Source organism: Hippocampus guttulatus, chromosome 3 (assembly GCF_054856545.1).
Source record: "Hippocampus guttulatus isolate MCC_2025c chromosome 3, RoL_Hgut_1.0, whole genome shotgun sequence".
Taxonomy (NCBI): Eukaryota; Metazoa; Chordata; class Actinopteri; order Syngnathiformes; family Syngnathidae; genus Hippocampus; species Hippocampus guttulatus.
In genome coordinates, this window is record NC_141263.1 from 23,969,389 (window position 1) to 23,996,222 (window position 26,834).

The 26,834-nt window shown below is 41.8% G+C and overlaps 3 protein-coding genes and 1 long non-coding RNA gene across 6 annotated transcripts; 2 read left to right on the plus strand and 2 right to left on the minus strand.

Annotated features, from left to right (window-relative positions):
- sv2ba (synaptic vesicle glycoprotein 2Ba) lies at positions 1 to 12,594 on the plus strand. Its single transcript, XM_086107564.1, has 13 exons — positions 1 to 149; positions 1,297 to 1,874; positions 4,375 to 4,555; positions 5,201 to 5,352; positions 6,260 to 6,393; positions 7,693 to 7,782; positions 7,981 to 8,094; positions 8,182 to 8,270; positions 9,180 to 9,344; positions 9,435 to 9,568; positions 9,738 to 9,938; positions 10,158 to 10,317; positions 11,049 to 12,594. The coding sequence occupies exons 2-13, from the start codon at positions 1,394 to 1,396 to the stop codon at positions 11,230 to 11,232; spliced, it is 2,085 nt and encodes a 694-aa protein (XP_085963690.1). The 5' UTR covers positions 1 to 149; positions 1,297 to 1,393; the 3' UTR covers positions 11,233 to 12,594.
- LOC147207917 (uncharacterized) lies at positions 3,968 to 11,176 on the minus strand. 3 transcript variants are annotated; one of them, XR_015100507.1, is made up of 6 exons: positions 11,029 to 11,176; positions 10,150 to 10,310; positions 6,233 to 6,387; positions 5,235 to 5,960; positions 4,330 to 4,818; positions 3,968 to 4,059 (listed from the first exon to the last, which is right to left on the minus strand). It is a non-coding gene; the product is annotated as an uncharacterized LOC147207917 (long non-coding RNA). The 3 variants fall into 3 exon arrangements; XR_015100508.1 differs by lacking the exon at positions 3,968 to 4,059 and having other exon boundaries at positions 4,215 to 4,818; positions 5,235 to 5,347; XR_015100506.1 differs by lacking the exon at positions 3,968 to 4,059 and having other exon boundaries at positions 4,215 to 4,818.
- Positions 12,595 to 17,547: 4,953 nt separating the features above from the next.
- On the plus strand, positions 17,548 to 18,290 carry LOC147207918 (mesoderm posterior protein 1-like). Its single transcript, XM_086106189.1, has one exon. The coding sequence runs from the start codon at positions 17,676 to 17,678 to the stop codon at positions 18,273 to 18,275; it is 600 nt and encodes a 199-aa protein (XP_085962315.1). The 5' UTR covers positions 17,548 to 17,675; the 3' UTR covers positions 18,276 to 18,290.
- Positions 18,291 to 19,341: 1,051 nt separating this feature from the next.
- LOC147207919 (uncharacterized) lies at positions 19,342 to 23,672 on the minus strand. The gene is made up of 2 exons (XM_086107568.1): positions 23,278 to 23,672; positions 19,342 to 21,560 (listed from the first exon to the last, which is right to left on the minus strand). The coding sequence occupies exons 1-2, from the start codon at positions 23,438 to 23,440 to the stop codon at positions 20,014 to 20,016; spliced, it is 1,710 nt and encodes a 569-aa protein (XP_085963694.1). The 5' UTR covers positions 23,441 to 23,672; the 3' UTR covers positions 19,342 to 20,013.
- Positions 23,673 to 26,834: the final 3,162 nt, after the last annotated feature.

The window sequence follows — 26,834 nt, forward strand, 5'->3', positions numbered from 1 at the left end:
GTTGTCGTATCGTGAGGTTGGATGCTAATCCCTCAGCCTTGACTGCATCACGGTCTCGGGATAAAGTGACATGTCAGCTTTGGCCGTTTGAAAATGCCCCTTGGACCTTTTTTTTGTGCTCCGAAGTGGTTTATTGGAAGGCCCGTCTGGTAAGAGAACTTTATGTTTAACTTTATTTTACCTATTTAGCAAAGCGAGTGCTCATTGATCAATTTTGTTGTAGTCGAGCTTGATCAAATCTATAAACTGAGTTCCAGGTTGAGGCCCAACTAAGCCTCCAGGTTACTTCCGTCAGGACTAAAATTTCACTGATCTATCCTAATGGATACATCCTTTCTTATCTAGCACCAAAAGTACGACATTCGAGTACAATGCTATCAATTTTAGGAACATTAAGTTACTTATTACCGGCCAAATGAGTTTAATAGGTGAGCGAACATCACTGACATTTGTCCTTCAACTTGGTAAGGTCAATTGAGATTAGATAGAATTTAGTCTGAGGTAAAATTATTTCTGGATGTGTCATAGTCATTTGCCCTTTGAGTCTAAAACTCCAAAAGTAATTTCTAGAAGCTTTGAGAAAGACTTGTGTTTGCTGCATCTGACATGACACACACAAAAAAAAACATAAAAATAGTCTTAGTTGTCAAGTAAATGCTATTTTAAATGCCTTCAATTATGCGGCTAAATTTTCCACCACTAGAAAGAAACAATTAAGTAAAGAACAATAAACAAGTAAATAAAATGTTGTCCTGGGATGGTGGTGTGAGCTTTCCCACATAGTAATATTATTTTCAAAAATGATTTTCGTGAAATTTACATTTTCAGGCGAAATTTGATTGTTCATAGTGACACGTGAGGAAACTATATGTAACATATAGTTTCTAAATCATTTTATCGTACATCGTTTTTATACTTCTCATTTTAAAGTGGTGATGCATTCTTAAAGTGTAAAAAGAAGTTAACCTGCATGAATAGTAATAATACATGGCACGCAATTTTGACTTCAGAGTTATCTCCAATATATACTGAAAATACAAAAACAAAGTTTGACTAACACATAAAATCTGTGATAATGGAGGTCAAATTCTATTCTCCTGCATTTTAGATTCATTCTGAAATTTTACCCAAAAATCCAATACCTCTAACTTTTTGTGAATATATGATGTATTCACTTTCCTGGTATCAGTAATACTGGCCTTGTATAAAAATCTTGCAGTATTGCATCCCACTATTGTTTACTCACTGCGTTACTGTGATCCTTTGAAGTTGTTGAAGATGCTTGTTATGTTTTAGGTTGAGCATGCGAAGATCATAGCGCATCGTCACAGCCGCTGAAGCCTTGGAGCAGACACTCGGACGTCTCGGAGGACCAGAAACCTGCAAGGCTGCCATGAATGACCCATATCAGAACAACGTCAACCAGCAGTTGACCGAAGCGGGCGAGTACACTTACAGCCAAGATGGCGGCGGTCAGGACGGATACCCCTACCAGAAAAACTACCCGCCCCAGGAGGAGGACGCCGCCAGCGATGCCACAGAGGGTGCGGACGAGGACGAGCAGATGTATGAGGGCGAGTACCAGGGCGTTCCACACCCGGATGAGATCAAGGAGGCCCGGCGGGCGGCGCGCCTCGAGGCCAAACGGAAGGCCCGACTGGCTGCCCAGCAGGAGGAATACGATGAGGACAACCTGCCGGAGCAGTACGAGACCATCATGGAGGACTGCGGACACGGTCGCTTCCAGTGGATGCTCTTCGTGGTGCTGGGCCTGGCGTTGATGGCCGACGGCGTGGACGGCTTCGTGGTGGGCTTTGTCATGCCCAGCGCCGAGAAGGACATGTGCATATCCAACTCGGACAAGGGCTTGTTGGGTAAGTGGCGGAGAAAGAACCACCAAACCTTGGAAGTCATCCCAACAAGACTGACAGCATACTGTAAATCACTGGTTCTCAAATGGAGGGTCTGGACCCAAAAGTGGGTCGCTGGCCCCTTTTGGGTGGGTCGTGAACAGCTTGTCAAAAAAATAAAATTAAATAATAATAATAATGATATCAGTAGTATCAGTATGGTTGGTTTGTTGGTTAATTTTTGTGTGGATGGTTGGTTGATTGGTTGCTTGCTTTTGGGCTGTTAGTTAGTTAGTTAGTTTTGGGTTGGTTGGTTGGCTTGTTAGTTGCTGCTTGTTTTTGGCTGGCTGTGAGGGAGCAGGTGTCATTTCTTGTTTGTTGGGTCAGTAGGTCAATCAGTTAGTTTTTAGTTTTTATTTGTCCCGCAATGGGGAAATTTACAGTCAGAGTTCAGAAAGGAAACCCCAAGGTAGGGAGAGGGGAAAAATTGATTGTGCCGAGCCCTAGAAAGAGGACTCGTAATCAGTATGCCGCACAGGTCCAAATCGCAGGGAAATAACGTCTGTTCCTCGTCCCGCAAGAGCAAATGAAAGCCTCTCACCTTGTTGCTGCGGCCTGCTGCACAGATTGAGTGTACATCATTTCATCTTAACAACAGGCTCCAGAGATGCTGTGGTGCGAGCGATGGATGAGGAAGCAGGTGGTGATTGCATCCTGCATGCGCGCGCGCGTGTTCGCGGGCTAATACGGAACATGTTCCTGCGGTGGTCGAGGCAAAGTGCCGTCAGACACGCTTGGAGCCTCTGACGATTGTGCGGGTAAAACAGCCCCGGCGTAAATGGGCTGGCGGCGTCTTGTTTGGGCAGAGCCGAAGGGGAGCGGCATGCCATTGGCGCCGAAAATATGAATCATATGAACAGAATGATCTGCTTTGATTCACGCTCATGCTCCTCCAACAGGGGGGGGGGGGGGGGGGGGGGCACAGATAGGGTTCAGAATAACAATTCTTTGCTTCTTACTCGTAATGAACCACATGATCGGTTTTTCATTGGACCGGACTTTTTCTTGCCTCCTTACCAGGAGGATTGACGGACAATACAAAGTACAAATGAGGTTGAATGCTTGACCTTTACTATCAGCGGAGTGTTAGGTTTGACAGCCATCAAAACGCAAAGCGTTTAATGAGTTAGTTCATTGGTTGGCTTGCTGGTTAGTTGGTTCATTGGTCAGTAAGTCTTTTAGTCAAGTAAGTGGTTGGTTTGGATGGTCAGGTAGTTAGTCCACCATGCATCAACAGGTTAATAAGCTAACTCATTAGTTTGGTCGTTAGGTCGGCTGGCTAGTTAGTTGGATGGTAGGTTAGTCACTAATATGTAGTTTGATTGTTCACTTGGATTGAATCAGCGAGTGGGTCGGTTGCGGTTGGCTGGATGTAGAATAGCTTGTTAAATTAGTTAGTTAGTTAGTTGGTTAGTTGAGGTGTTGGTTGGGTGTGTGGAAGCTACTTTAGTTTGTTAATCTGTTGATTAGCCTCCACACCTAGGGCTTTTCCGTTTTGCTCAGCAGTCTCCATAGGGCTGGATCACAAAAATATTATAGAAACGAATCAGAAAACCATAGCCCTGGTAGGATTGTGTGCAGTATTCACAATGAAAGAATACTCTTTCTTCAGTATCAATCACAAAAAGAATACAGCATCAGTCATGTCAGGGCAGTTCCCTCTTTGTTCAAGGCCTCCGCTTTAGGAGAAAACTTGTCGGAGGTGGACCAGGTTACGTAGGAGGAGGCGTGCAGAGCCACTAATCCGCACGGAAGGCGCACACGATGGCTGCACGTGCCGTTAAGCCGTTTATGGGCATGCTGTATTTAGGGCCATGTAGTAAAACAGAGCGGGTTGGGAGGCACGGATGACTGGGGGGGTCTATTAACCCCCCCCCCCCCCCCCCCCCGAGACATTAAGAGGAAGTTCATAATGGTTTGTATCTAATGGGCAGCGCGGCGGGTCGTTCTTCGAAGCGGTACAGTAATGGCTCAACTGGACTTGAACACCTGCTGACCGAGGCGACACCATTAACAAATCCTTAATGGCGGCGGAAAAACATTTGCCAGGAGCCAACTTCAACGTTTTATGATGCTGACCTTTATTTCTTATTCCTGCCGCATGAATATTCAGCCATCTTGATCGCTGGCGTCAACATGAAGTCAGTCTCTAAAAACATACATTAGCAAATCAAATGGGGACTTCGACGTGCTCATAGAAGGGGGAAGGGTGCCTCCTAGTGGAAATCAGATGTATTTCTAGTACCGGAGTCTTACAGGCCACAGGTTAACTGACACATCTAATGAGATCCTTTGCGAAGCCAATAATGCTCACTCTTTATTAATACACTCAGGGACGTACTGAAATCAAATAGCATGAAATAGTATCACATAAAAATAAGATTTAATATATTCAGAATGAAAATAAGAGCAGGCTTACTGTTTTGCCACAATGCGTAACAAGTGGTGTGCCCGTGTCTGTCAGGACTGCTGGTGTACGTGGCCATGATGGTGGGCGCACTGGTGTGGGGGGGTCTGTGCGACAAGATGGGGCGCAGGAAGTGCCTGATCTACGTGCTGTCCATCGATCTGCTCTTCTCCTTTCTGTCGTGTTTCGCTCAGAGCTACGGCTTCTTCGTCTTCTTCAGGTTCTGCTCCGGCTTTGGGTGAGATGCCCGCACATTTGACTTCAATTAAATTCCCATTTGAATGTACAAAATGTCACTGTCATTACCGCTGACCTTTACCGTAAATAATTCACATTTGCAGCATTATTTAAATTAACATTCACTATAGGATACTATTAGTGGTTGTGTGTGTGTGTGTGTGTGTGAGTGGGTGTGTGTGTGTGCGCGCGCGCGCCTGTACATGCATCTCCACACAAGAGGTCAAGCGTCCTTGCTTCAAGCAGTTTGTTACTTCCAGTTTACTGTAAAACAAACAAAAAAGTGAATTAAACATCGCGTTGTTATAAAAGCACGAAAACAGTCAAACATATCAGATAATTGCATTTATCTATTTATTTATTTTTACATTCATAAGTTTAACATTATGATTAGGCAAAATGCCACAGGCAGGCAACGGAAAAATGTGAATGTTCATAAGCAGGCCACTGACTGTATACTGTATAAACCCATTATTTTAAAAAAAAAAAAGAACAAAGTCTCTTAAAAATTGGCAATGTCGCATGGGAAACCAATGTTGAACTTACAATATGGCGAGGGTACACCGTCTTACAAATGGTCCCAGAGGACATTCTCACCGATTCCATTACACATGTGAATAATAATAACAGATACATTTTTTTCTAGAATCGGAGGCTCCATCCCCATCGTGTATACGTACTTCACCGAGTTCCTGCAGATGGACAAACGTGGCGAACATCTGAGCTGGCTTTGCATGTTCTGGATGTTGGGAGGCCTCTACGCTTCCTTCACAGCCTGGGGGATCATTCCCCACTACGGTAACAAACGCATACACACACACACACACGCACACGCACGCACACACACACACACACACACACACACACACACCTTCCTTCTTCTGTACAGCTGAAAATCAATACTTCAATAAATGCATGAATAAACCCCAAAAGCTTGTGTTTTCGTTGTTTCATTAACCATAAAAAAAACTTATTTAGGACATATTTTTTGCCAAAATTTAAAACAAGGACAAACCTATTTGTTATGAAGTAGACACACTTTATTTGCTCTAGCAGGCCAAATGGAGTGATGCAATGGGCCTGATCTGGCCCCCAGGCCATGTGTTTGACGCATGTGGATTTTTAGAATTTCTACGTTATCATAAACATCAAAGACAATGTTAAAAATGTTCAAATGTCTTGAACTTTAATGGGTGTATGCTTGTTAACAGTGAAGAGATTTTATTTTTTGTCAAAGTCAAACATAAGCAGAACAAAAAGGACAAGTTCAAGCCTTTGATGAATCATCGACGACAATTTACATTCTTCAACGAACATACCGAAGCTAAAACAACAACACACACACAGTGAAGAGTCTCTGTTACTTCTGCTGACAACCCAGGCTAAACTTAGTTTAGCCCTCCTACCTGCGAATAGGTGAGTATTTCAGGATAGGTTGCACGGGGGGAAAAAAACAAACTTGTTTTGAATTTCTGAATTGTGAACCACAAATAGGCAGGGGTTCGCCACGCATGAATGTACAACAGCAATGTGATCATTTGAGAGATGTACACATACAGTACATTTGACAATAAAGCTTATCCAATCCAATCCAATTTACACAGCATCATACAGTATAGAAAGGACAAGGAGATCCGACAGGAACACAGACAAAATTGGCATTGCGACTCTGACTTACAGTGAAATGTTGTCCACGTGCTTCCAGGTTGGGGCTTTGCCATCGGCACGGAATTCCAGATGCACAGCTGGAGACTCTTTATCCTGGTGTGTCTCTTTCCCACTCTGGCTGCTCTCGTCGGTGTCTTCTTCATGCCGGAAAGTCCGCGATTCCTCCTGGAGGTCAGCAATACCTGTTTTTTTAGTCTAGTGCAATGGTTCTTAACCTTTTTAGAGGTACCAAACCCAACCAGTTAATATGCACATTTACCGAACCCTTCATGAGTGAAATATATATATATATACAGTACATATATATATTTCATATTTCATTTTTTTAAATAAATTCAAGGTATTAAAAAAAACACATTTATTAAAAACAGAAAAAAGTCAATAAAATTTCAAGAGCTAAGTATACTTTTTTTTTTTGTACGACGTACTATCAGGACAGTCACACGTTGACTACAAAGCGAACTAAATTTGCCACAGCACTGATTGGACAAGCAATGTCATGTGATCATCTGCAGCCAATGATGGCCAAGCGGGCGTGTCATAACATGTTGAGTCGCGTGTGTCTTACCCTCCACTGCAGAGGCTCGGTCGATTCCCTGAGACCGACTCACCGAACCCCTCGGGTTCGATCGAACCCAGGTTAAGAACCACTGGTCTCGTGTTTTTATGTTCGCTGAATGAGATTGGGTTCCTTCTATTGAGACACCCTCCGTCCAAAAGCAACACGCCATCGCAATGCCGAGGTAGCGAAGGCTCGCGAAACCATCAACCGGAACACCGCGCACCCCACCGGTGTATTCCAGCACTTCGTCAGCCACTTAACCACATGCGGTGTCATGATTGGCTTCGTGTGTCGCAGCCAGGCCCTGAATACAAACACTCTTACACAACTGCATACCTGACTGCAGCGTGGAGAGTAAAAAATAGCGCATGAATGATAAATGAGATGATGGTGATGAATATGGTCAGTTTTGTTGGCGCAGCGAGCAATGACACGGATATTTGTGGTTTCTTCAGAATTTTGAAAAGACTCTTTGTCATGGTAATCCTGTACAAAGCAGGATATGCCTTAAGATTTTTTATTTTTATTTTTTTTACATATGTAGTGTAATTTCCTCACAAGATGAATTAATGTGGCACAAAACTACTTTATAGCAGCACATCACGGCAAAGTTTTTTTTTTAATTACATGTATAAGATACACTCATCTTAAAACAATATCCTGGTATTTGGATGTATTTAATTGTTCACTACTTATTACGGAAGCTAAACCAGCTTTCGTTGATCTAGTAGGTTTTATTTTCCAGGACATTCTACTCAATAGGTAGTACGGAACGAGTGAATATTTGTGACTACAGCCTTGCTCTTCCCGATGTTAACAGTGAAACACAGACAATAAAGTGGTGCATGCAAAAATACATACACGCACAGATAATATTCATCCAATTGGAGATACTTGGTTCATTTCAGAGCGCCCGACACGACGAGGCGTGGATGGTCCTGCGTCGTGTTCACGACACCAACTGGAAGGCCAAAGGCGAACCTGAGAGAGTCTTCACTGTGAGTGATGGGTTTATTATGAACAAACTAAATCAGTGCTTGAAATTTCACATAAGAAAATTTCTCGCGGGAAAGAAAGCAACCATATTTTTGAATGCCAAGACTTTTCTAATTGAAAACTTGATGTCAGTATGAAAATATGCAAAAAGAAATTTTTATACTGTAGCACAATATTGAAACGGTGTTGTTGCAACACAGGCAACCAACATCAAAACGCCGCAGACGCAGGAAGACGAGTTCATCGAAATCCAGAGCGATACGGGCACCGCCTTCCAGCGTTGGACTGTCAGACACACGACCATGCTGCAGCAGGTCGCTAACGACGCCACATCGGCTCCTCCCAAATCCTCCCAAATCAATTCTCATCCTCACACTGTATACTTCCTTTTTGTCTTTCAGGTGATGGCTAACGTGATGTCACTGTCTGCGCCTGACCTGCGACTGCAAGGCCTCTTCCTGGCCATCGTTTGGTTCTGTCTGGCCTTCAGGTACTTCAACACGGTGGTTCTCAAACTGAGGTCGGGGGACCCTCGGAAGTTTGCCAGCCAATACTTTGTAATTAGCAATAAATGATATTGTATCATTTTCAAAAGTACATCGTTATTTATGGGGACCAGCTTGTCAATTAAACAAACTAAACAAAGAGTAGTCCCTCACCGTAACTTGAAAATTGCAAATCAAATTTTCCAGAATTTCTATGCTTTTTTTTTTATTCATGGATTTCTATTTTTTTTTTAAATATACAGTATATATATATATATATTTAAAAGATAACGGTAATTTTTTAAACATTGCAAATGTGTGTATTTTAGCTAAATTCATTTGAATTTTCTGAATTTCCAAATGAAGTTTTCGAATGTTTATTTCCGAAATGTCTAAAATAATTTTCAACCTGTTCTGATTATGGTTAAAATTTTAAAAAAGAATATAAAGTCAAAAAAGAAGAGGAAAAACCAAAAAAAAATCATTTCGATGTGCAGAATGCAGTTTTGGTTGAACTCCAATAATTGTCAAATTTTCTCAATTAAGTTTTAGAGTCCTATTTCCCAAACTTAACATTCTCATCCAGGCTAATTACTTAGGCACACACACACGCACACGCACACTGAGTAAATACATGAGGGGAAAAGTGTTGGATGCCGATTTAGTTTATCTTTTTTTTTTAATTCCAGGATTCAATGTGAGATGTCAGTGGAGAAAATTCTTCCCATTGAAATAACTGAGAATACTTGCTAGAATGGATGCTAAGCGAATACTTGCTGGCTAAGCTAATTGTTAGCATCAGCGAGATGATACGTGTGTGTGTGTGTGTGTGTGTGTGTGTGTGTGTGTGTGTGTGTGTGTGTGTGTGTGTGTGTGTGTGTGCGTGTGTGCGTGTGCGTGCGTGTGTATGTTAGCTACCATGGTCTCGGAGTGTGGTTCCCCGACATGATCAAGTACATGCAGTACGAGGAGTATGAATCCAAAGTGCGCATTTTCCACCGGGAACGCGTGGAGCGTTTCCACTTCAACTTTTCCTTGGTCAACCAGGTGCACCGCGAGGGCGAGTACATCCACGACAAGTACGGTCGCAGCCTCCGTTCATAATATCAGCAAGTGAGCCGACAGGAATTGAATTGAACCTGATCTTGTGTTTGCGTGCTGTTTTTTAGGTTTGCAAACATTGAGATCAAGTCGGTCAAGTTTGAAGACTCTTTGTTTGAGAACTGCTACTTTGAGGACATCAAGTCCACCAACAGCTTCTTTGAGAACTGCACCATCAAAAACACAGTTTTCTACAACACAGGTACAGTGGCAAACCTAAAGTACCAAGTACTAGGTTTTTAACTCACTTATTTTGAGTGATTGTTACTCAAATCTTGTGTAGTATTGACAATAATAGCATGTATTGAATAATTGCAAATAGCCAATAGTTTTGTTGTTATTAGCAACTCTGTAATTTTGTCACTGACCAGATCTGTGGCAAGAGAAGTTCAAAGACTGCCGCATGGAGAACACCACCTTCCTGCACCCCAAGAAAGGCTGCCACCTCAATTTCCAGGAGGAGAACGACATAGTCATTTATCTAGTCAGCTTCCTGGGCAGCTTGGCGGTGCTGCCAGGCAACATCATCTCGGCGCTCTTCATGGACAAGATCGGACGAATCCGTATAATAGGTCAGTTGCTTGTATCAAGTCATCTTTCCGCTAAGTGCGACAGTTCAGTTTACTTCACTGCCGTTGTTACGCTCTTCAATAGAGAACCAAACCATACTACTGCAATTTTTGATCAGGGAAATGTCATCACGTGCATACTGTAAAAAAACGGAACCAAAACATACCTCTTGGTGGCAATGGGACAAACATGCCTTGCTGTTCGATATTTTACCTTTTCAGGTGGTTCCATGCTTGCGTCATCTGCCTGCACCTTTCTACTGCTGCTGAGCTTCAGTCAAGGAGCGGTTATATGTTGGCAGTGTCTGTTCTATGGCGCTAGCGTGGCAGCCTGGAATGGACTGGAGGTCATTTCTGTGGAACTGTACCCATCATCTAAAAGGTAGAGTCAAACGTTAGTCGGTGGCTATTAAACTTTAAATGATGTCTCATTAAGGGTGGGTAGGTAGGTCAGTAGCTAGGTAACTAGGTAGGTACATTAGAAAATTTATGTAGGTAGGTAGCTAGCTAGCTAGGTAGCTAAGTAGGTAGCTAGCTAGGTAGCTAAGTAGGTAGCTAGCTAGGTAGGTACATTAGAAAGGTATGTAGGTAGGTAGCTAGCTAGCTAGCTAGCTAGGTAGGTAGCTAGCTAGGCAGGTACATTAGAAAGGAATGTAGGTAGGTAGGTACTGTAGGTAGGTACTGTACATGAGAAAGGTATGTAGCTGGGTAGCCAGGTAGATACATTAGAAAGGTAGGTGCTAGGTAGGGTAGAGTAGATAAGCAAGGTTGGTTGGGTAGGTGCGGTCAGGTAGATAGGAAAGGTACAGATTAGGTAGGTAATGGGAGATTTGACACCAGACACCATAATTACAGAGCCTCTCTGGATTGAGTAAGGGTTGAATAACGATGGTGATTTACGTACGTATATGGAAGGGTCTGTAGATTACGTGGGTGGATAACTAAATTGTGTAGGTTGGCAGATTGGGTAGGTAGGTGGGTTTGGTCTTTGGGTAGGTAGGCATGTGGGTGGGTAGGTAAATTTGGTAGTTAGGTACAATATATCACAAAAGTGATTACGTAAACCCTTGCTCACATTTTTGGAAATACTTACCGTATATCTTAACTTTGCAGAGGCACAGCGTTTGGCATCCTCAACGGCATCTGCAAGTTGGCCGCCATCATCGCCAGCTTCATCTTTGCGGCATTCGTGGGCATCACCAAGATCATCCCCATCTTCTTGGCCTTCTCTGCGCTCGTTTGCGGGGGTCTGCTGGCGCTAAAGCTGCCCGAGACCCGGGAGAAGATCCTGTCTTGAACACAGCCAAACGTCGTCGCCCGCGCCAACAAGGCCGCCCCCGACGGGCCGTCTGACCACGGCTGACCATAAGTCATTTGGGGCATACGTCGTGCATCCAGAACTGGATGTTTTACATTGCCTACGTGGACCTTCACTTGCCGTTCCCTTTACGATCCTCAGGCCCGCCCGGATCATGTGTGAATATGAAACTAGCGTTTGTCTTTTTAATTTGTATTTTCCTCCGTCTTCGGTTCACATAGTCATGTCCTGTGAGGTCCGCTTTAAAAAGACAGAACAGTGCTTTAAAGATGATGTACTTCCTGTCGCCAAGTTGTGCTTTGGTTTCCCATTCACGTCCGGAAAAAAGGCCAAACGTTTCCACTAGGCAGTTCAAACAGGTCCACGCTCAATTCATTGGCGGCTAACACTTGACGTTTACATAGCGTTAGTGATTCACCCCCCCCCCCCACACACACACACACACACATTATTGGATTAACCCTACAAGTTCTTTTAGTTTTATTCAACAACATTTTTGTCATAAAAAAAGTTTTTTTTGTTTCTGAATCACAAGATTTGGTGATGAACTGCAACAATGTATCATGACTTGAGGACTAATATGGTAGTGACGGCCTGTACTTCTCTCAAATGTTGAGCGACAGCGCTAGCTCCTCTTAAGTGCGAATCAAATTTTAAAAATTTGTGTGAACCTGCTGCAAACTTGCACTCTTCAAGTCGCTTGCGCAACTATGGCTGTAGCAGGATTTAACGCACTAAAATTTACTGCTTGGTGGAAACTGTGACAAGAAATGACGTCGTGTAGAAAATACCTGTTCATTCTGCAAGTGTGTCCTACTTGAATAGTCCTATTTAAATATCATGCATAGCGTATTTTCTGTTTAAAAGTTTAGTTAAAGTTTTCTGGTCTTCCGTATTTTCTACCCTGTTTTTTTCATCAGGTTCTGTCTTGTAGTCATAATGATGTGTTGTTTTTTTCGTGTGTGTGTGTGTGGGTGTGGGTGTGTGTGTGCGCGCGTGTGTTTTGTTTTTTGTTTGTTTTTGTTTTGTTTTTTAAATGGGAATGACTCCACATTGTGTATTTGTGGGTTTTTTTGCTGTAATATTCTCTCTGTAACATTGTTGTGACTAACAAAGAACATTCTTCAACAAACCTGCCGCGTTTCTGACACACATGTTAACATTTCAGAGGAGCGTGTGACTATTTTTTGCCATGAGTGTGCGCATTGTGTGTATGTGATTTTACGTCAACAAAATATTAAATGAAAATAATACTCATGCTTGTACATATTGTAGACCTGTGTATAATCTAACATAGCAGTTCTGACATGACTTAAATAAAGCTGAGGGATGTTGGTCTAATGTTTCGCTTTGTATTAATTGTTTGGTAAAGACTTTAAATGAGACATCATATTTCCTCCCCGAGCGGCCATCCCTATGATAGAGGCCAAGCCCCATTCAGGTGCCGTTTGCATTGTCCCATGATGAAAAAATGCCTCCCTTATATAGCCACCTCTCATTTTCTGTCATACAATTACAGTATAAACCATTAAATTATTATTTGTTAGGTATTATAATATTCTTTTGCTGAGAAAATATCAGGCCTAACAAACATTTTTAAAATTTATTTGTATTATAGGTCTATTTCGTTCTTTACCTTTTTGTTTTATGAAACAATGTGTGAATTTTAGTTCATGAAACCTTGACTGTGGATGGTATGATAAAAAATGCCTTTACAAATTGAAATTTTCATCTATCCATCCATCCATTTTCCGATCCGCTTTATCCACACAAGGGTCGCGGGGGGTGCTGGAGCCGATCCCAGCATCCTCGGGCAGTAGGCGGGGGACACCCTGAACCACCTGCCAGCCAATCGCAGGGGTAACAGAGACGAACAACCATCCGCGCTCGCACTCACACTGAGGAACAATTAGAGTGTTCCATTAACCTGTCAAGCATGTTTTTGGAATGTGGGAGGAAACTGGGGTACCCGGAGAAAAGCCACGCAGGCACGGGGAGAACATGCAAACTCCACACAGGAAGGCTGGAGCCGGGATCGAACCCACGACCTCTGCACTGTGAGGTCGACACGCTAACCACTGGCCCACCGGGCCACCCTGCAATTTTCATTCATTCTTTAAAAAAAACAAAAAAAAAACCCAAAAAATATCTCATTCTATTGCATATAATGTTAAAACTGTTACTATACAATATACTGTATGTGCAACATGGGTTGAGAAAAAGTAGTATGTGGCAGCTGTGTATCAAGAGGGTGGGTTTGCTTGCAGTTTTATGTGCAAAACCATGTCAGCACACAAGTGTGAGCTAGCGCTAAGACAAGTCGGAGAACGTGTTTACTCTGACACACTCATGATGATGATGATGAGTCCGTCATCTTTATCAGCACTCACCCACTAATATGTTCACAATATATGACTGTCTCGACAGTAATCTGACAGCTGCATTCATGAGTACACATGTCGCCCCGTCACAATTAGATGAAATTTACTGTCCACCCCTGGATAACCTCCCCGCTCCAACCTCCTTTCGCACCTAAGGTGTGCAATGTGATCCCCCTCACCCACACCACACCACCCCCACTTACAAACACACAGAAAAACACGTTCACGCAGCATTGCGGGGTTGCACAAACAACAGCATGAAATGACACATACAGTCATCGATCGGAAGGAATATACCAATTTGGATGTTAAAAAGTCCAATTGTATATTTGGATGGGAGTAAATATTTAATTTAATAATTTTTGTCTATCTTTTTAATTGCATCGTTTATCTATTATTTGCTAACAGGATTTTGCTCATTCATTTGCTGTTTTTATCTCATTTACTATCTACACAATTTTTCTTCTGTTGTATTTAATTTTGTATTAATTTATTTATTCATTGTGTGGACTTGTTGAATAGTCATTAAACTTGAAGTTTTATTTTTTGTATTCAATTATTTTATTTCATTTTTGAATGCATTAGTTCTTTTATTTGATCAATTTCATCTTTGATTGTTAATATGGGTATTGTTTCTTTAATTGTAATTTTTGAAATTTTATTTTTGTATTTTTGTTACTGTTTTTTCGTAAAAATAATTTTTAAAAATTCATTCATTCTTCTCATCATTTTTATTTATTCCTTTTGTATTGATATTTATTTGATTATTATGCTACCATAAGGCATTTTGGCCATGTTCCCAACCAGTGAATAATGCAGAAATTTTAATAACAAAATTCAATTGAATCCTAATGAAAATTGATTTGCCTTGGCAGAGGTCTCTTGAGTGAGTGAAAACCTTTCTGAAATCCCCAATTCCAATCATTCCCGATCCTTCCATGTGGAGGTCGCGGCAAGATCGGCCGAAGGGTCCAGACAGGTGGCGAGCGGCCTGGCCTCAGTGCCTGCTGTGGGTGGGCGATGACCCCCGAGAGAGGTGCCAAACTGCCCGCCACACTCCCACAGCCTCACCTCGGCCGCAGTGCATGGGCGGGTCGTGGCACGGGTTCAAGCCGTTAGCTCTGCCCTCCACTTGACTCAGTAACTGCCTGGGGCACCTATTTAACCCTTCAGCACTCTTTAAGAATCAAATAGTTTTCCTTAAAGAAGATATTACAATTATTTTTATGCACATTGTTTTGTTTAACCCTCCCTCCTGTTATGTTGTTTGTCAGATAAAACTTCAATGTCTCCTTGTCAAATGTGTTTAATGATCGAAAAGTGTCAGATTGACGAGAAATCCCAATATTGCATTGTTCACTCTGGTACAAATATTAATTAAATTATGTTAATTACACTTAAGATACACAAAATTTCACACCGAAAGTGAACTGAGCGAGAGATAGCATGGGTTTGGTTTAGCTTTTAATGCTCATGTAGCATTTGTGTCTGTAGCTATCAGGGCTTGGTCTAATTGCTGAAACAAACTGTACAATACCGTCTCTAAAATGTTCCAAATATGAAATATAATCAACATTACTGCAAGCGAACCTTCGAATTCAGTGTGAGAAAGTCACACGGTTGAGTGTTGTCCAAACGAGGAAAAGAAATGGTCAGAGCGAGGTTCTCACAGCTGAGGTGTGAAGTGACACCTTGGGCCTCATCTTTTCTCATCAGCGTGAAGGCCTGGCAACCTCAGCTCACGACATTATCGTCACTACACACTCATCATTCATGTAGAAAAACATGTTTTATACATGATGCAGTCTGTGGTTGATCAAAAGCAATAAATGTATGGATGACTGTTATCTTTTTGTCTCCGCCATGGCATCAACTTATGAGTAGTTTTAGGAAATAAAAGATTGAGAGGAGAGGGACAGTCCTGATCAAGTTTAGAAAGAGGTGAGGAAGTACAACAAAAACTTTAGCCTCTATTTTATAAATATTTTCAAGACAGCACATTAGCACCTTTCACTAGGATTACCTTTAAATAAGGCCAAGCTAACTAAAAAACAAAGTAGTGAACACCAAAGAACACATTTTATAGACACAGTAGTCATTTTTAAGACAACTTTAGCATTTTTGCTCGGATTAGCTTGTAACATGGCCTAGCCACATTTTAAAAATGCTTTTTAAACTTAAGTTAGCATGTTTTCCTTCGATTAGTCTGGAACATAGGCTAAGTAACCACATTATCACCACACTGTCCCATGTTGTCATCGCATGGTCCTTTGTTTTTCCCTTTTCGCGCAACTTTCTCAAAAGTGAACACAGGTAGCAGACTGCAGTTATTTTCAAGCTAACATTAACAGTTTTCTGAGGATTCCTCCCCCCCCAAAAAAATTAACACTGCATAACGACCTAAAATAACACTTTTAAGATAGCGTTATCATGCATGGCAATGCTTAATTAAAAAATAGGCTGACATTAGCATTTTTGTTCTAACTCGCTCATTACTGACCATTTTAACAAGCCAATGTTTTTTTTTTTCTTTCTAGCAGTTTTGTTACACGGTTCACTAAAAATGGAGTCTGTAACACACGCCATTTCAGTTATGTGCTATCTCAGTCGGGACACTACGTGGTACTATTTAAAACCAGCATAAAGAACAGACTATGGATGCAGATCAAATCTGACTTGTTTGCATCCTCTTTTGACATTAACTACCCTGCATGTTTTAGATGTTTGATCAGGATCATTATCAGGCTTCTGCAGAGCTTCCTGATGAGCTGCTCATTTGAATCAGGTGTGTTGGAGGAGGGAAACAACTAAAATATCCAGCATAGCAGCCCTCAAGGACCCAGAGTTGCCCATCTCTGATTTACACGGCTGCACCTCCCACCCGAGATCGCATCTCAGAGCGAGGAGGGACAAATGTTTGGAGAACTGAGACGTTTGCGCTCCTTGTCAACATTACGTTATTGATACGGGTCACAAATCAATCGTCTCAGTAGCTCAGTTATCACAATCCACTTCATGATTTATAAGCAGAATGCAATGAAACTGAAATATTTTCAACACTGTCACATTCACAACTCTGTATACTATATGCGGTGATCCACCAACATTGGATTTGCCCAGTGGAACAGTGGATTGCTGTACAGTACCATGGAAAAAAGTCTGAGCAATTGGAGTTCAGCCTGTGAAAAGTGGGAGTGAAAACTAAAAGTGAAAGTCTGAACTGCTGAAGGATTTTCTTACATGTTAATATGTCTTGTCTCAGTTTTAAGTTACCTTCTAAGAGACTACGAATATAAATTAGCTGTATGTTAACTTTGGCACATCTACGCAAGTATTGCATCAGTTTTTGATCAACGTGTGTTGCCCCTTTCAAATAAATAATTAAATGAAATGAAATTTTTGTTCAAGAATATTTTGTCATGACTCTCTTCCCATTCACGTTAGCTTGGCAGCACAGGCTAAGTAACTGCTTTCTCACAACTCCGTTTGTTTTCCTTTTTTTTTTAATTCCAACTTTCCCAAAAAAGTAAACAGTCGTGCAACTAAAAACTGAAAAAATGTCTTATTTTGTAAAGCTAACCCCCACAACCCTTGTGAGGATAATCGCATCACATAATGGATAGGTAGATGACAACTAACTCCAGCATACAGTATTTGCGAGGATTAGCTTGCAACTAACATTTCTTTCTTGTCACTCATGATCTTATGTTCACTTTCTCCCCCTCCAAGTCAATCTGCGAGACCATCCCATACAAAAATATTGGGACATGTGCCAAACTCATTTCAGTTTAACCAGAGCCACAAACCTTAGAATGAGAGAAAAAAAAGTGTTTATTGTTAAGAGGAGGAGTCAAAATTCACACCTCTGCTCCTGCTGCTGCTTTTCCCAGCCATGGCCACTCTGTAGTCTGTGTGTGTGTGTGTGTGTGGTGGGAATGTGCGGAGGTGTCACTTGGCACCTTCTGGACTCCGGCCTGGACTTAAAAAAGACAGCTTGGAAGCAAAGCAGCACACACTCGAAACCCCGCTCTTTCTAGCAACATGGCCAACAACATGCCTTCTTCCTCGGTGCTCGAGTACAGTCTGCACTACCAGCAGTGGTTCTCTGACTCGGACCTCTCCGGAGTTTCCTCGCCGGAGACCCTCTCCCCGGACTCGTCGCCATCGCCTCTTCTTCAGAAAGACGCCAAGTCGGGATATACTTCCCGCCTTGGCGTGGCCTTGCAGAGAAAGCCCAGGAGGGCGGTGAGGGTCCGGAGTAAGCAGCGTGAGAGCGCCAGCGAGAAGGAAAAGCTGAGGATGAGGGACCTGACCAAGGCTCTGCACCACTTGAGGTCCTACCTGCCGCCCTCGGTGGCCCCCACGGGCCAGACCCTCACTAAGATTGAGACCCTACGCCTCGCCATCCGCTACATCTCCTTCCTGTCGGCCCAACTTGGCAACACCCCCTCCTCAACTTCCACCTCTTCATCCTCTTCTTCAACCTGTTCACCGGATTACTACGGCAGCACTCCGCAGCCCCACCATGATATGTACGCACAGCAGTGTCAAGGCCAGGCCGCGGCGTTGCATTCTGGGAGCTGTAGTTTTCCTCACATGTTGCCACCGGGAGGATCCTCTTCCTCCTCTACTCAGGTATAAAAGGATACCTGGAAATTATTTACAGTATCTATCTATCTATCTATAATCATAAAAACATTTTTTTTAATCAAATACAGATTGAGTACAACGACTACTACTGGGTTTGACAACAGCCGCCACCACCGCCATCCAACGACTACTGCCTCACTGTGAATGGACTAATTTATATATATATTTTTAAATAACTTCATGTCATTTGTATTTATGTGTAAATATGAATATGTGGAACATGCTATTTTTATATGTTTTTTTAGACCACTATTTATAATAAACTGGTCAAAATGATACCAACAGAGTTGTGTCCCCATTTGAATAATATTGTTTGATGACAATAACGCTATGATGCTATTATTATTGTGATTTTGATTTGTTCTATACACTCCATGCATCGGATGTCATCAGACGCAGGTGACCTAATCAAGTAGATCGATCGATAGGTACTTCGCTCGGCGGGTCATGACTCAAGGACAAAATATGCGAGTAGAATAAAATAAAAATGGCGTCGCCATTAAAAGTTCGTTACCCGGATGCTCCCACAAGGTGGCACTCATTATCTACTGCTGTAACCTACACAGTATTCTTCCCGCCGGACGACTTGAGTATGTTGACCCCGGAAATTCAATTCGTTTGCTGTTCCATTTTTTGAACCCCTATTATTCTGTAACGAGCAATTAAGCTGTATATCAAGCATGACGTCCTTTATATTGGAAACGAACAAACAATAAAATAGAACGCTACTTGAAGGCTGTATTTCATTATTGTACACAGAGAGAGAGAGAGAGAGAGAGAGAGAGAGAGAGAGAGAGAGAGACAGAGAGACAGAGAGACAGAGAGACAGAGAGAGAGAGAGAGAGAGAGAGAGAGAGAGAGAGAGAGAGAGAGAGAGAGAGAGAGAGAGAGAGAGAGAGAGAGAGAGAGAGAGAGAGAGAGAGAGAGAGAGAGAGAGAGAGAGAGAGAGAGAGAGAGAGAGAGAGAGAGAGAGAGAGAGAGAGAGAGAGAGAAAAAACACAGCAGGAAGATAAGGCACTAGCTAGGTTGCCCACTGGCGAGGGAGAAAAGTGCTTTGTCAAAGGCTGGTCAACGCATTCGCACTCGGCTTTATTTCATACGCAAGGTTAATTAAAAGCATAACATTCAAATGCATTTATCAATAGACAAAAAAGGACAGAAATAAAAGGTAATATACCACACAAGACAACATTTTGGAAAATAAATTTTTCAAAATAATCACACAATTCGAGCGGCCCGTTAGTCCAGTGGTTAGCACGTCGACTTCACAGTGCAGAGGTTCAATTCCAGCTCTGGCCTCCCTGTGTGGAGTTTACATGTTCCCCCGGGGCCTGCGTGGGTTTTCTCCGGGTGTTCCGGTTTCTTCCCACATCCAAAAACATGCGTGGCAGGCGGATTGAACACTCTAAATTGTCCCTAGGTGTGAGTGTGGGCATGGATGGTTGTTTGTCTCTGTGTGCCCTGCGATTGGCTGGCAACCAATTCAGGGTGTCCCCCGCCTACTGCCCGAAGACAGCTGGGATAGGCTCCAGCACCCCCCGCGACACTAGTGAGGATAAAGCGGTTCGGAAGATGAATGAATGAATGCATCAGACAATCCCCCCAGTGTGTGTCTTTTTAATTGTCCTTTTACCAAAAACCAGAGGTTTTTGCACAGTGTGTTTTATGTGAATTGTTATTACACCCGAACCATTGTTAGCATTGCATCCAAGAGCGCTTTTCAAAATGGTTACCTTTCCTTTGAGAGTGGATATCTTGGGTGCTTGGATAATCGGGGATTGCCTCCATGTATTTCTTCAGACTTTTCTTCATAAGCCCGTTTGCATACGCCATCACTGTGCGTTTCTGCATGCTTCCTCAAATACCTCTTTTCAGGGAATCGTTCACCACAATCTGAGCAGGCAAAAGGTTTTTCTCCAGTGTGTCTTCTTGTGTGGCTTCTTAAATATGTCTTTGAAGAGAATCTTTTCACACAAACTAAGCAGGCAAAAGGTTTTTTCTCGGTGTGTTTTCTTATGTGAACTGTTAAATTTCCCTTTCGAGAAAATTTTTTACCACAATCTGAGCAGGCAAACAGTTTCTCACCAGTGTGCGTTCGTGTGTGCTGTCTTAAATCCCTCTTTTCAGGGAATTTTTTACCACAATCTGAGCAGGCAAAAGGTTTTTCCCCAGTGTGTCTTCTCCTGTGGCTGCTTAAATGTGTCTTAGAAGAGAATCTTTTAAAACAAATTAAGCAGGCAAAAGGTTTTATTCCAGTGTGTGTTTTCAAGTGTTCTGTTAAATGTCCCTTTCGAGAGAACATTTTCTCACAAACTGAGCAGGCAAAAGGTTTTTCTCCAGTGTGCGTTTTGCTGTGCCTGTTTAAATGCGTCTTTCTCGAAAAGCTTTTCTCACAAACGGAGCAGACAAAAGGTTTTTCCCCAGTGTGTGTCATCGTGTGCATGTTTAAATGTGTCTTTGAAACAAATGTTTTACCGCAAATTAAACAGGCAAAAGGTTTTACTCCGGTGTGTGTTTTTAAGTGATCTTTTAAACGTCCCTTTCGAGAAAATCTTTTCTCACAAAGTGAGCAGGCAAAAGGCTTTTCCCCGGTGTGTGTTTTTGTGTGCTCTCTTAAATCTCCCTTTCTGGAAAATATTTTACCACAATCTAAGCAGCCAAAAGGCTTTTCTCCAGTGTGTGTTCTTATGTGTACTTTCAAGGTTGACTTGTTGAAAAAAGCTTTGTCACACTGAGAACATTTCATGGATTTGTTGTTAGTGTGACATGTCGAAGCACCTTTCCAGTGTTCATCTTTATCGCCAACGTCGTCAGAAGAGTGTGACTCGATGTCGTCGCCATCTGAAAGTGGAGCCAAGAAGCCGTCTGACTGCGAGCCTCCACAGTGGTCTCCATCACTTTCACTCTTCATAATGACACCAGGCAATGGAAAATTGATTTCATCCTCCTGCTGTTCTTTTATGTGAGGAGGCTCTGGCTCCTCCTGTTTAATTTGGATGGACTCTGGCTCCTCCTCCTTCTTAACTTTGATGGACTCTGGTTCCTCCTCCTTTTTAACTTTGATGGACTCTGGCTCCTCCTCCTTTTTAACTTCGATTGACTCTGGCTCCTCTTCCTTTTCAATTTGGATGGACTCCGGATCCTCCTCTTCTTTAATTTGGATGGAATCTGGCTCCTCCTCCTCCTTTTTAATTTGGATGGAATCTGGCTCCTCCTCCTCTTTTATTTGGAGGGACTCAGACTCCTGCTCAGGACCAAAATCATCTTGTTTGAGATCTGCAGGACACAAGAAAACAAAAGTCAATCTTAGCACAGTCACATCTCATGTTGTGACTTGGATGTGTATTAATTTTTGTAAACGTTATGGTAACAAGTCTCAAAAGAAGTGGTTTTCGCAACAGTTTGGGAGGTAAAGTTTGCATTTGGCGCCTTATCAAAACACATTCAGTAGCAAAACTGGTAATCAAGCGCCGAGACGGTCCCAAGAAGCTTTGCTGAGCTGCATGCACAGGCGTCGCTCTGGTAGGGTAGACTAGAGGCTTATGACATCATTGGCGAGTACATGAGTGTAGTACTACAGTACACACATTCCGGAGTCGCTCAGTAATCACTGTCTCTGTGGCGGCGAATACATTTCACTTCTGGCAACTTAGTGGCGAGGAAGGATGGAGAAGGCATGCGAATTGCTAAACTAATCTCAGATTGACACGGTTTGCATTAAGTGGCAACACTGGCAGAAGTAAGTGCTTTGGGTGATCGATTACACTTTTCATAGATGTCAGTCTGGAGCTGCATTAAATCGAAGAACATCCAACTTGAATCGCAAAATAACAGGTAAATTAATCTGTGTAGACGGCGGAGAGAAAATTATGCTCGCTAAACAGAAATTAAATACAGTATACTAAAATAAATGTGCTGTCCGATGATGCACTAAGGCAGGGGTCCCCAACCTTTTTTGCCCCACGGACCGGTTTATGTCAGACAATATTTTCAGGGACCGGCATTTAAGGTGTGGCGGAAATAATACAACAAAATAATATGATATGCGTTTTCGAAATATAATAACAATAAACACAAGGAGCGTATAATCTGGCCGTAACACTCTGATCGCGATGGTAATGTTTAATGCATTCAAAATACGATACAATGCAAATTCAAAGTGCATGAAAATGACGACTCACCACAGCCCCGAGCTTGATTTTCTGCAACCAGACGGTCCCATCTCGTGGTAATAGGAGACAATGACACCTCAAGTGTGTGTTTTATGTCCAGTCTACGTCGTATTTTCATTTTAGTCGCCGTTGCTGCAGAAAACCCCCTCTTCACACAGGTAGCATGTCGGAAATAGCAACAGTGCTATTGTGGCGATCTCAGAATATTCAGCCATAACTTTAATCCAGTTGTCTCGAACGTCCTTTTAAGGCCGCCGTCATTTGCGATCTCCAGCAGGTTTTTTTACAATTTTTTTTAAGTCTTTATTTTTTTTTTTGCGTAATCGGTCACGTGACGCAGAAGCGTGGTTTGACGCGTGTCAAGCGTGACAGAGATAGATGTAACGGAGAATCCGGTAATTTTTCAAAATAAAACATATTTCGTATTCTGAAACAAATAAAACAGAATTAAGGCAAGTTCTTTCTGTGCGGCCCGGCACCTAATTCCCTGCGGACCGGTACCGGTCCTCGGACCGGCGGTTGGGGACCCCTGCACTAAGGCGCATTCAACACTTCATCAGAAAAATGTAATATTTAGAAATTATGAAAATGGATGGATGGACGGATTGATACGTCATGATAAAAAAAACACGTGAAAAAACATATGTATATACTGTATATATATATTTGTGGATCTGAATAAAAACGTGAAAAGCACAAATATATTTGTGGATCCGAAAAATTTGCGAAAATATTTGTAGATATGAAAAACGTGTAAATCTCATATGGATTTGTGAGAATATTTTAGAGACAAATCTCTCCCCATAGAGAAGTGAACCAACCTGTTCTGTCGAAGACAACTCGAGGTTCCAACTTGAAAAGGTAACGTTGTCGCTCCTTGTCCACCTTTGTTCCACAAAGTCCTTCCTTATACTCTGCTGTCTTTCTTGCATACATTTTCCCTCCACAATCGCAACACTTTGCAATGGACCTCTTCTCAACCATGGGACGCTAACACGCCTCTCTTTTCTCTTTTTTAGCGGCTATCAGGCTCAGTTAGCCAGTTCAACTTCAACGTGCTCCCACAAAAGTTCATCCGGACATATCTTTCATTTGCTATGTTCGAGTCCAGTTGAGTAGAAATGGGCGTACTGTGTCGAGGCTTTACTGCGTTCAGTACTAAGGAATAATTACCGGTAGTTAGTGAAATGCTTATCCAAGGCACAATCGCCGACAGCTGCACAAGCGGCAAGGCGCATGCGCGACTGGACGGGCCGTTTTGACAGTAAACTACGGCTACCACACTAAGACAAATCTAGTGATGCATCAAATGTACTGTGTGTCGAACAGCCCAAGACGAATAGCGCGAAGCGTGTATAAAGCGTGATTCATTTAAAAACATAAAAATACGTAATTGGTGACGAAGTGTTTCCCACGTCGGCTCGAATAATGAAAAGAAAAGCAAATTCCTCAAAAATGTTAGTTGTGTGTGCTGCAAAAAGTGTGCTGATAATCACAGAAGCAGAAATGACTAATGTAGCAAAGTTGATTTCGCACTTTTGTGCGAATGTAGCTGTGCAAACAACAGCGCTCCCTGGCACCGCTGAATCTAGACTCAAGCCCTCACATGGACCTCTTCTAGTGTGTTTAGCTTAGCCTTATTAGCTTTATTTGATATGCAGGCTAACAACACAAACACTCGGCCCCCTTCGGGCTAATAAGGCCTAAGAAGGGATGAAAGGGTTAACGCCGTGGTGCTGAGTCCTCCATTAGGACATGTGAGTAAACACATTGGCTGCTAATGTGGATTATAACACACAAAGCACATCCTGACAATCAGCGCTCACTTCACTTCATTAGGCACAATGACACCCCAGCCACTCACTTAGGATTCGATGTGATGTTTATTGCAATGCTTGTAATGGACATTGAGAGATGTTCCTAATATTTTGGCTTCTTTATCAAGCCACAAATATAAGAAAAAAAACTCGTCATTGTAATGTTTAATATGTATTCATATTGTCTTGAACCCCTTTTAAAATCAATTCTTTAAATCAAAAAATATTAATGTTATTATTTCTTGTCTCGTTTTGATCTACAAAAGACATTTGTACTTGTTTTTTATTTATTGATTTTTTGTATTGGACACAAATGGTGGCATTGTGTGTTTACAACATGTTTGTTTTTTAGGTTCTCTTACTATTTATTTTTATTTGTTTCAATTGTTCTGGTTGTATCTGTTTTCTTTCCACTTAATAAAGGTTCTGCGAAATTTTATTTTATTCTAAACAATAAAAATATATTCCTGTTCGCATGTCCCGCTTTATATTTATTAATGTTGTTAAAACAACAACACTAATAAATATCAACATTCATTTGCATTTTTTGCCTTGATTTGATCTTTTTTTTAATTTTGGAAAAATACTACAAAAATATCAATGAAAACAGAAAAAGCTCACACTTTTAGTGGCACGAGACATAAAAATGAACAAGAAATTGACGAAAACATGCTGGTTTCTTAACTTTTTTCCACTTGTGTATACATAGACATACACATATATATGAATATGTACAGTGAGACATCCTTTTGGATGATGTAATTGACAGTTGAACAGCAAGGCATTACTTATTTTTTAAAAAGTGATACTACAGTAAGAATTGTTTTAAGAGTACATTTGGACCTCCTATGTTCTTTTATACTTAATATTGATAGTTTGACACGTGAATTCATTCAATGTAGTCATTACTTTTGTTGTTAAGAGGTCGAGCAAACAACTGCACAAACCATAAAGGACGCAAACCTGACTTCGGTTCTTTGCTGCCCTCCGTTCTGTTATTCTTTTTTTTTCTTTTTTCTATGGTTGAGGAGGAGGAGTGAGACCTCCTCATAACAAGGTGACACCTTGACCTGGAGCAGGAGGCAAAAGTGACACCTCGTTTTGTGGGAATGATTCCTCATGCTTCAATCCACACCAAAATACCCTTATGTTCTTTTTTTTTTTTTTTAATTTCCAACCCCAAATCTTTCATCACATCATCATACAGCATCCATCATTTGAATGCGTCTTGTTGCGGCTGCATGATGATGATTGCAGTGCGCCTTTGCTTATCCCGAGAAGCTTGGAGCATGCGGTCGTCCTTTGAAGTGGAGTGAAGCTGCCTGACCTGCTCAGGTTGTCCAAACAAGGCGTGAGGTGCAAAGTCAACCCCTCACACCTCCCAGCTGCCTCGGCACACTTCTAATTCCTCTTCCACAAATCTAATCAAATAATGATTCACAATCAATGTTTTTTTTTAAATTATTTTTTTATACATGTGAGTCAAAGAATTGCTGTTGGAATACTAAATATATTAAAGACCTTTAAATTCCATATGAAGGTTTCATAACCCTCCGGGTATCAGGTCCGAGTTTATTAATTGTTTCAAGAAAGCATTTAGAAAATCACCCTCGTTTGGGTCTTAGTTGAAAAGCTTTACATTTTGTCATCATGTGAGATTCAAGGACGGCAAGGTTTTCACATCTAATGATTCAATTCGGTTCGGTTGAATGGGATTAAGATTCAATTCGATATTATTACCAATTCTTATGCAACCGGATGAAACAGCTCTCCAAAACCCAAACTATCCAAGCTAATCAAATGAAAAGAAACAACAAAGCATCAGCAAACCGACTGGTGTACACCCCACCTAAAAAAATGATTCAATATGATTTGCGGGTGCGATACCATTCAAGGATGCAACGATTTTAAAATCTCATGTTTCATATCAGTTAGCCAAATTTAAATTGATTTTCTGCTTTGAATTATTTTTTGTTCCTACCCTACTATGCGCTTATAAATGAAATGTATTATTATTATTATTAAAAACTTTTTTAAGTCTTAAAATGTAGCTAAAAAAAGCACTTAATCAAAAATTAAACTTATGTTGGTCTTCTGCTCAAAACATTTCTTCGTAGTAGGTTAGTGCTACCAAAAAAAAAAAAAAAAAAAAAAAGTAGAAATCTGACATTTTGGGCTTACTTAAAAAGCGTACTCAGAAAATGGTCTGAATCACATCTCCCAAATCGCAGGCCAACTACCAAGTTGGTTGCAACCTGAGTCCCCATCCTGGACACAAGTCTGGTGTGGCCTTCCCATGCGCCTTGGGCTCTCGAGGTGTGAATGAATCTTATTTTATGATGCTGCCTGCTCGCACCTCAACCCAGGAGCTGGAATCTTTCCCATGGGACCCCCCGGCCGAGGTGCGAGGCCCTCTCTCAGAGAGTCTCGTGGGGCTCAAAAAAAGGTGCAACCTCGCACCTTCCACCCCATATATGGAGCGCCCTTTCTGTCTGTCCTCACATCTGCTCGATTTTTGCCTTCTGCGGCAGAGCTCATTGCTTCACTTGAAAACGTCAGAC

What these genes read in the sequence shown, in the direction of transcription:
- sv2ba (XM_086107564.1), top strand. Translation starts at nt 1,394, where the DNA reads ATGAATGACCCATATCAGAACAACGTCAACCAGCAGTTGACCGAAGCG. An exon ending in AGGTTCTGCTCCGGCTTTGG is followed by an intron (nt 4,556 to 5,200) that starts GTGAGATGCCCG and finishes ATTTTTTTCTAG; the next exon opens with AATCGGAGGCTCCATCCCCA. An exon ending in CACAGTTTTCTACAACACAG is followed by an intron (nt 9,569 to 9,737) that starts GTACAGTGGCAA and finishes GTCACTGACCAG; the next exon opens with ATCTGTGGCAAGAGAAGTTC.
- LOC147207919 (XM_086107568.1), bottom strand. Translation starts at nt 23,440, where the DNA reads ATGGTTGAGAAGAGGTCCATTGCAAAGTGTTGCGATTGTGGAGGGAAA. An exon ending in AGTTGTCTTCGACAGAACAG is followed by an intron (nt 21,561 to 23,277) that starts GTTGGTTCACTT and finishes TGTGTCCTGCAG; the next exon opens with ATCTCAAACAAGATGATTTT.
- LOC147207918 (XM_086106189.1), top strand. Translation starts at nt 17,676, where the DNA reads ATGGCCAACAACATGCCTTCTTCCTCGGTGCTCGAGTACAGTCTGCAC.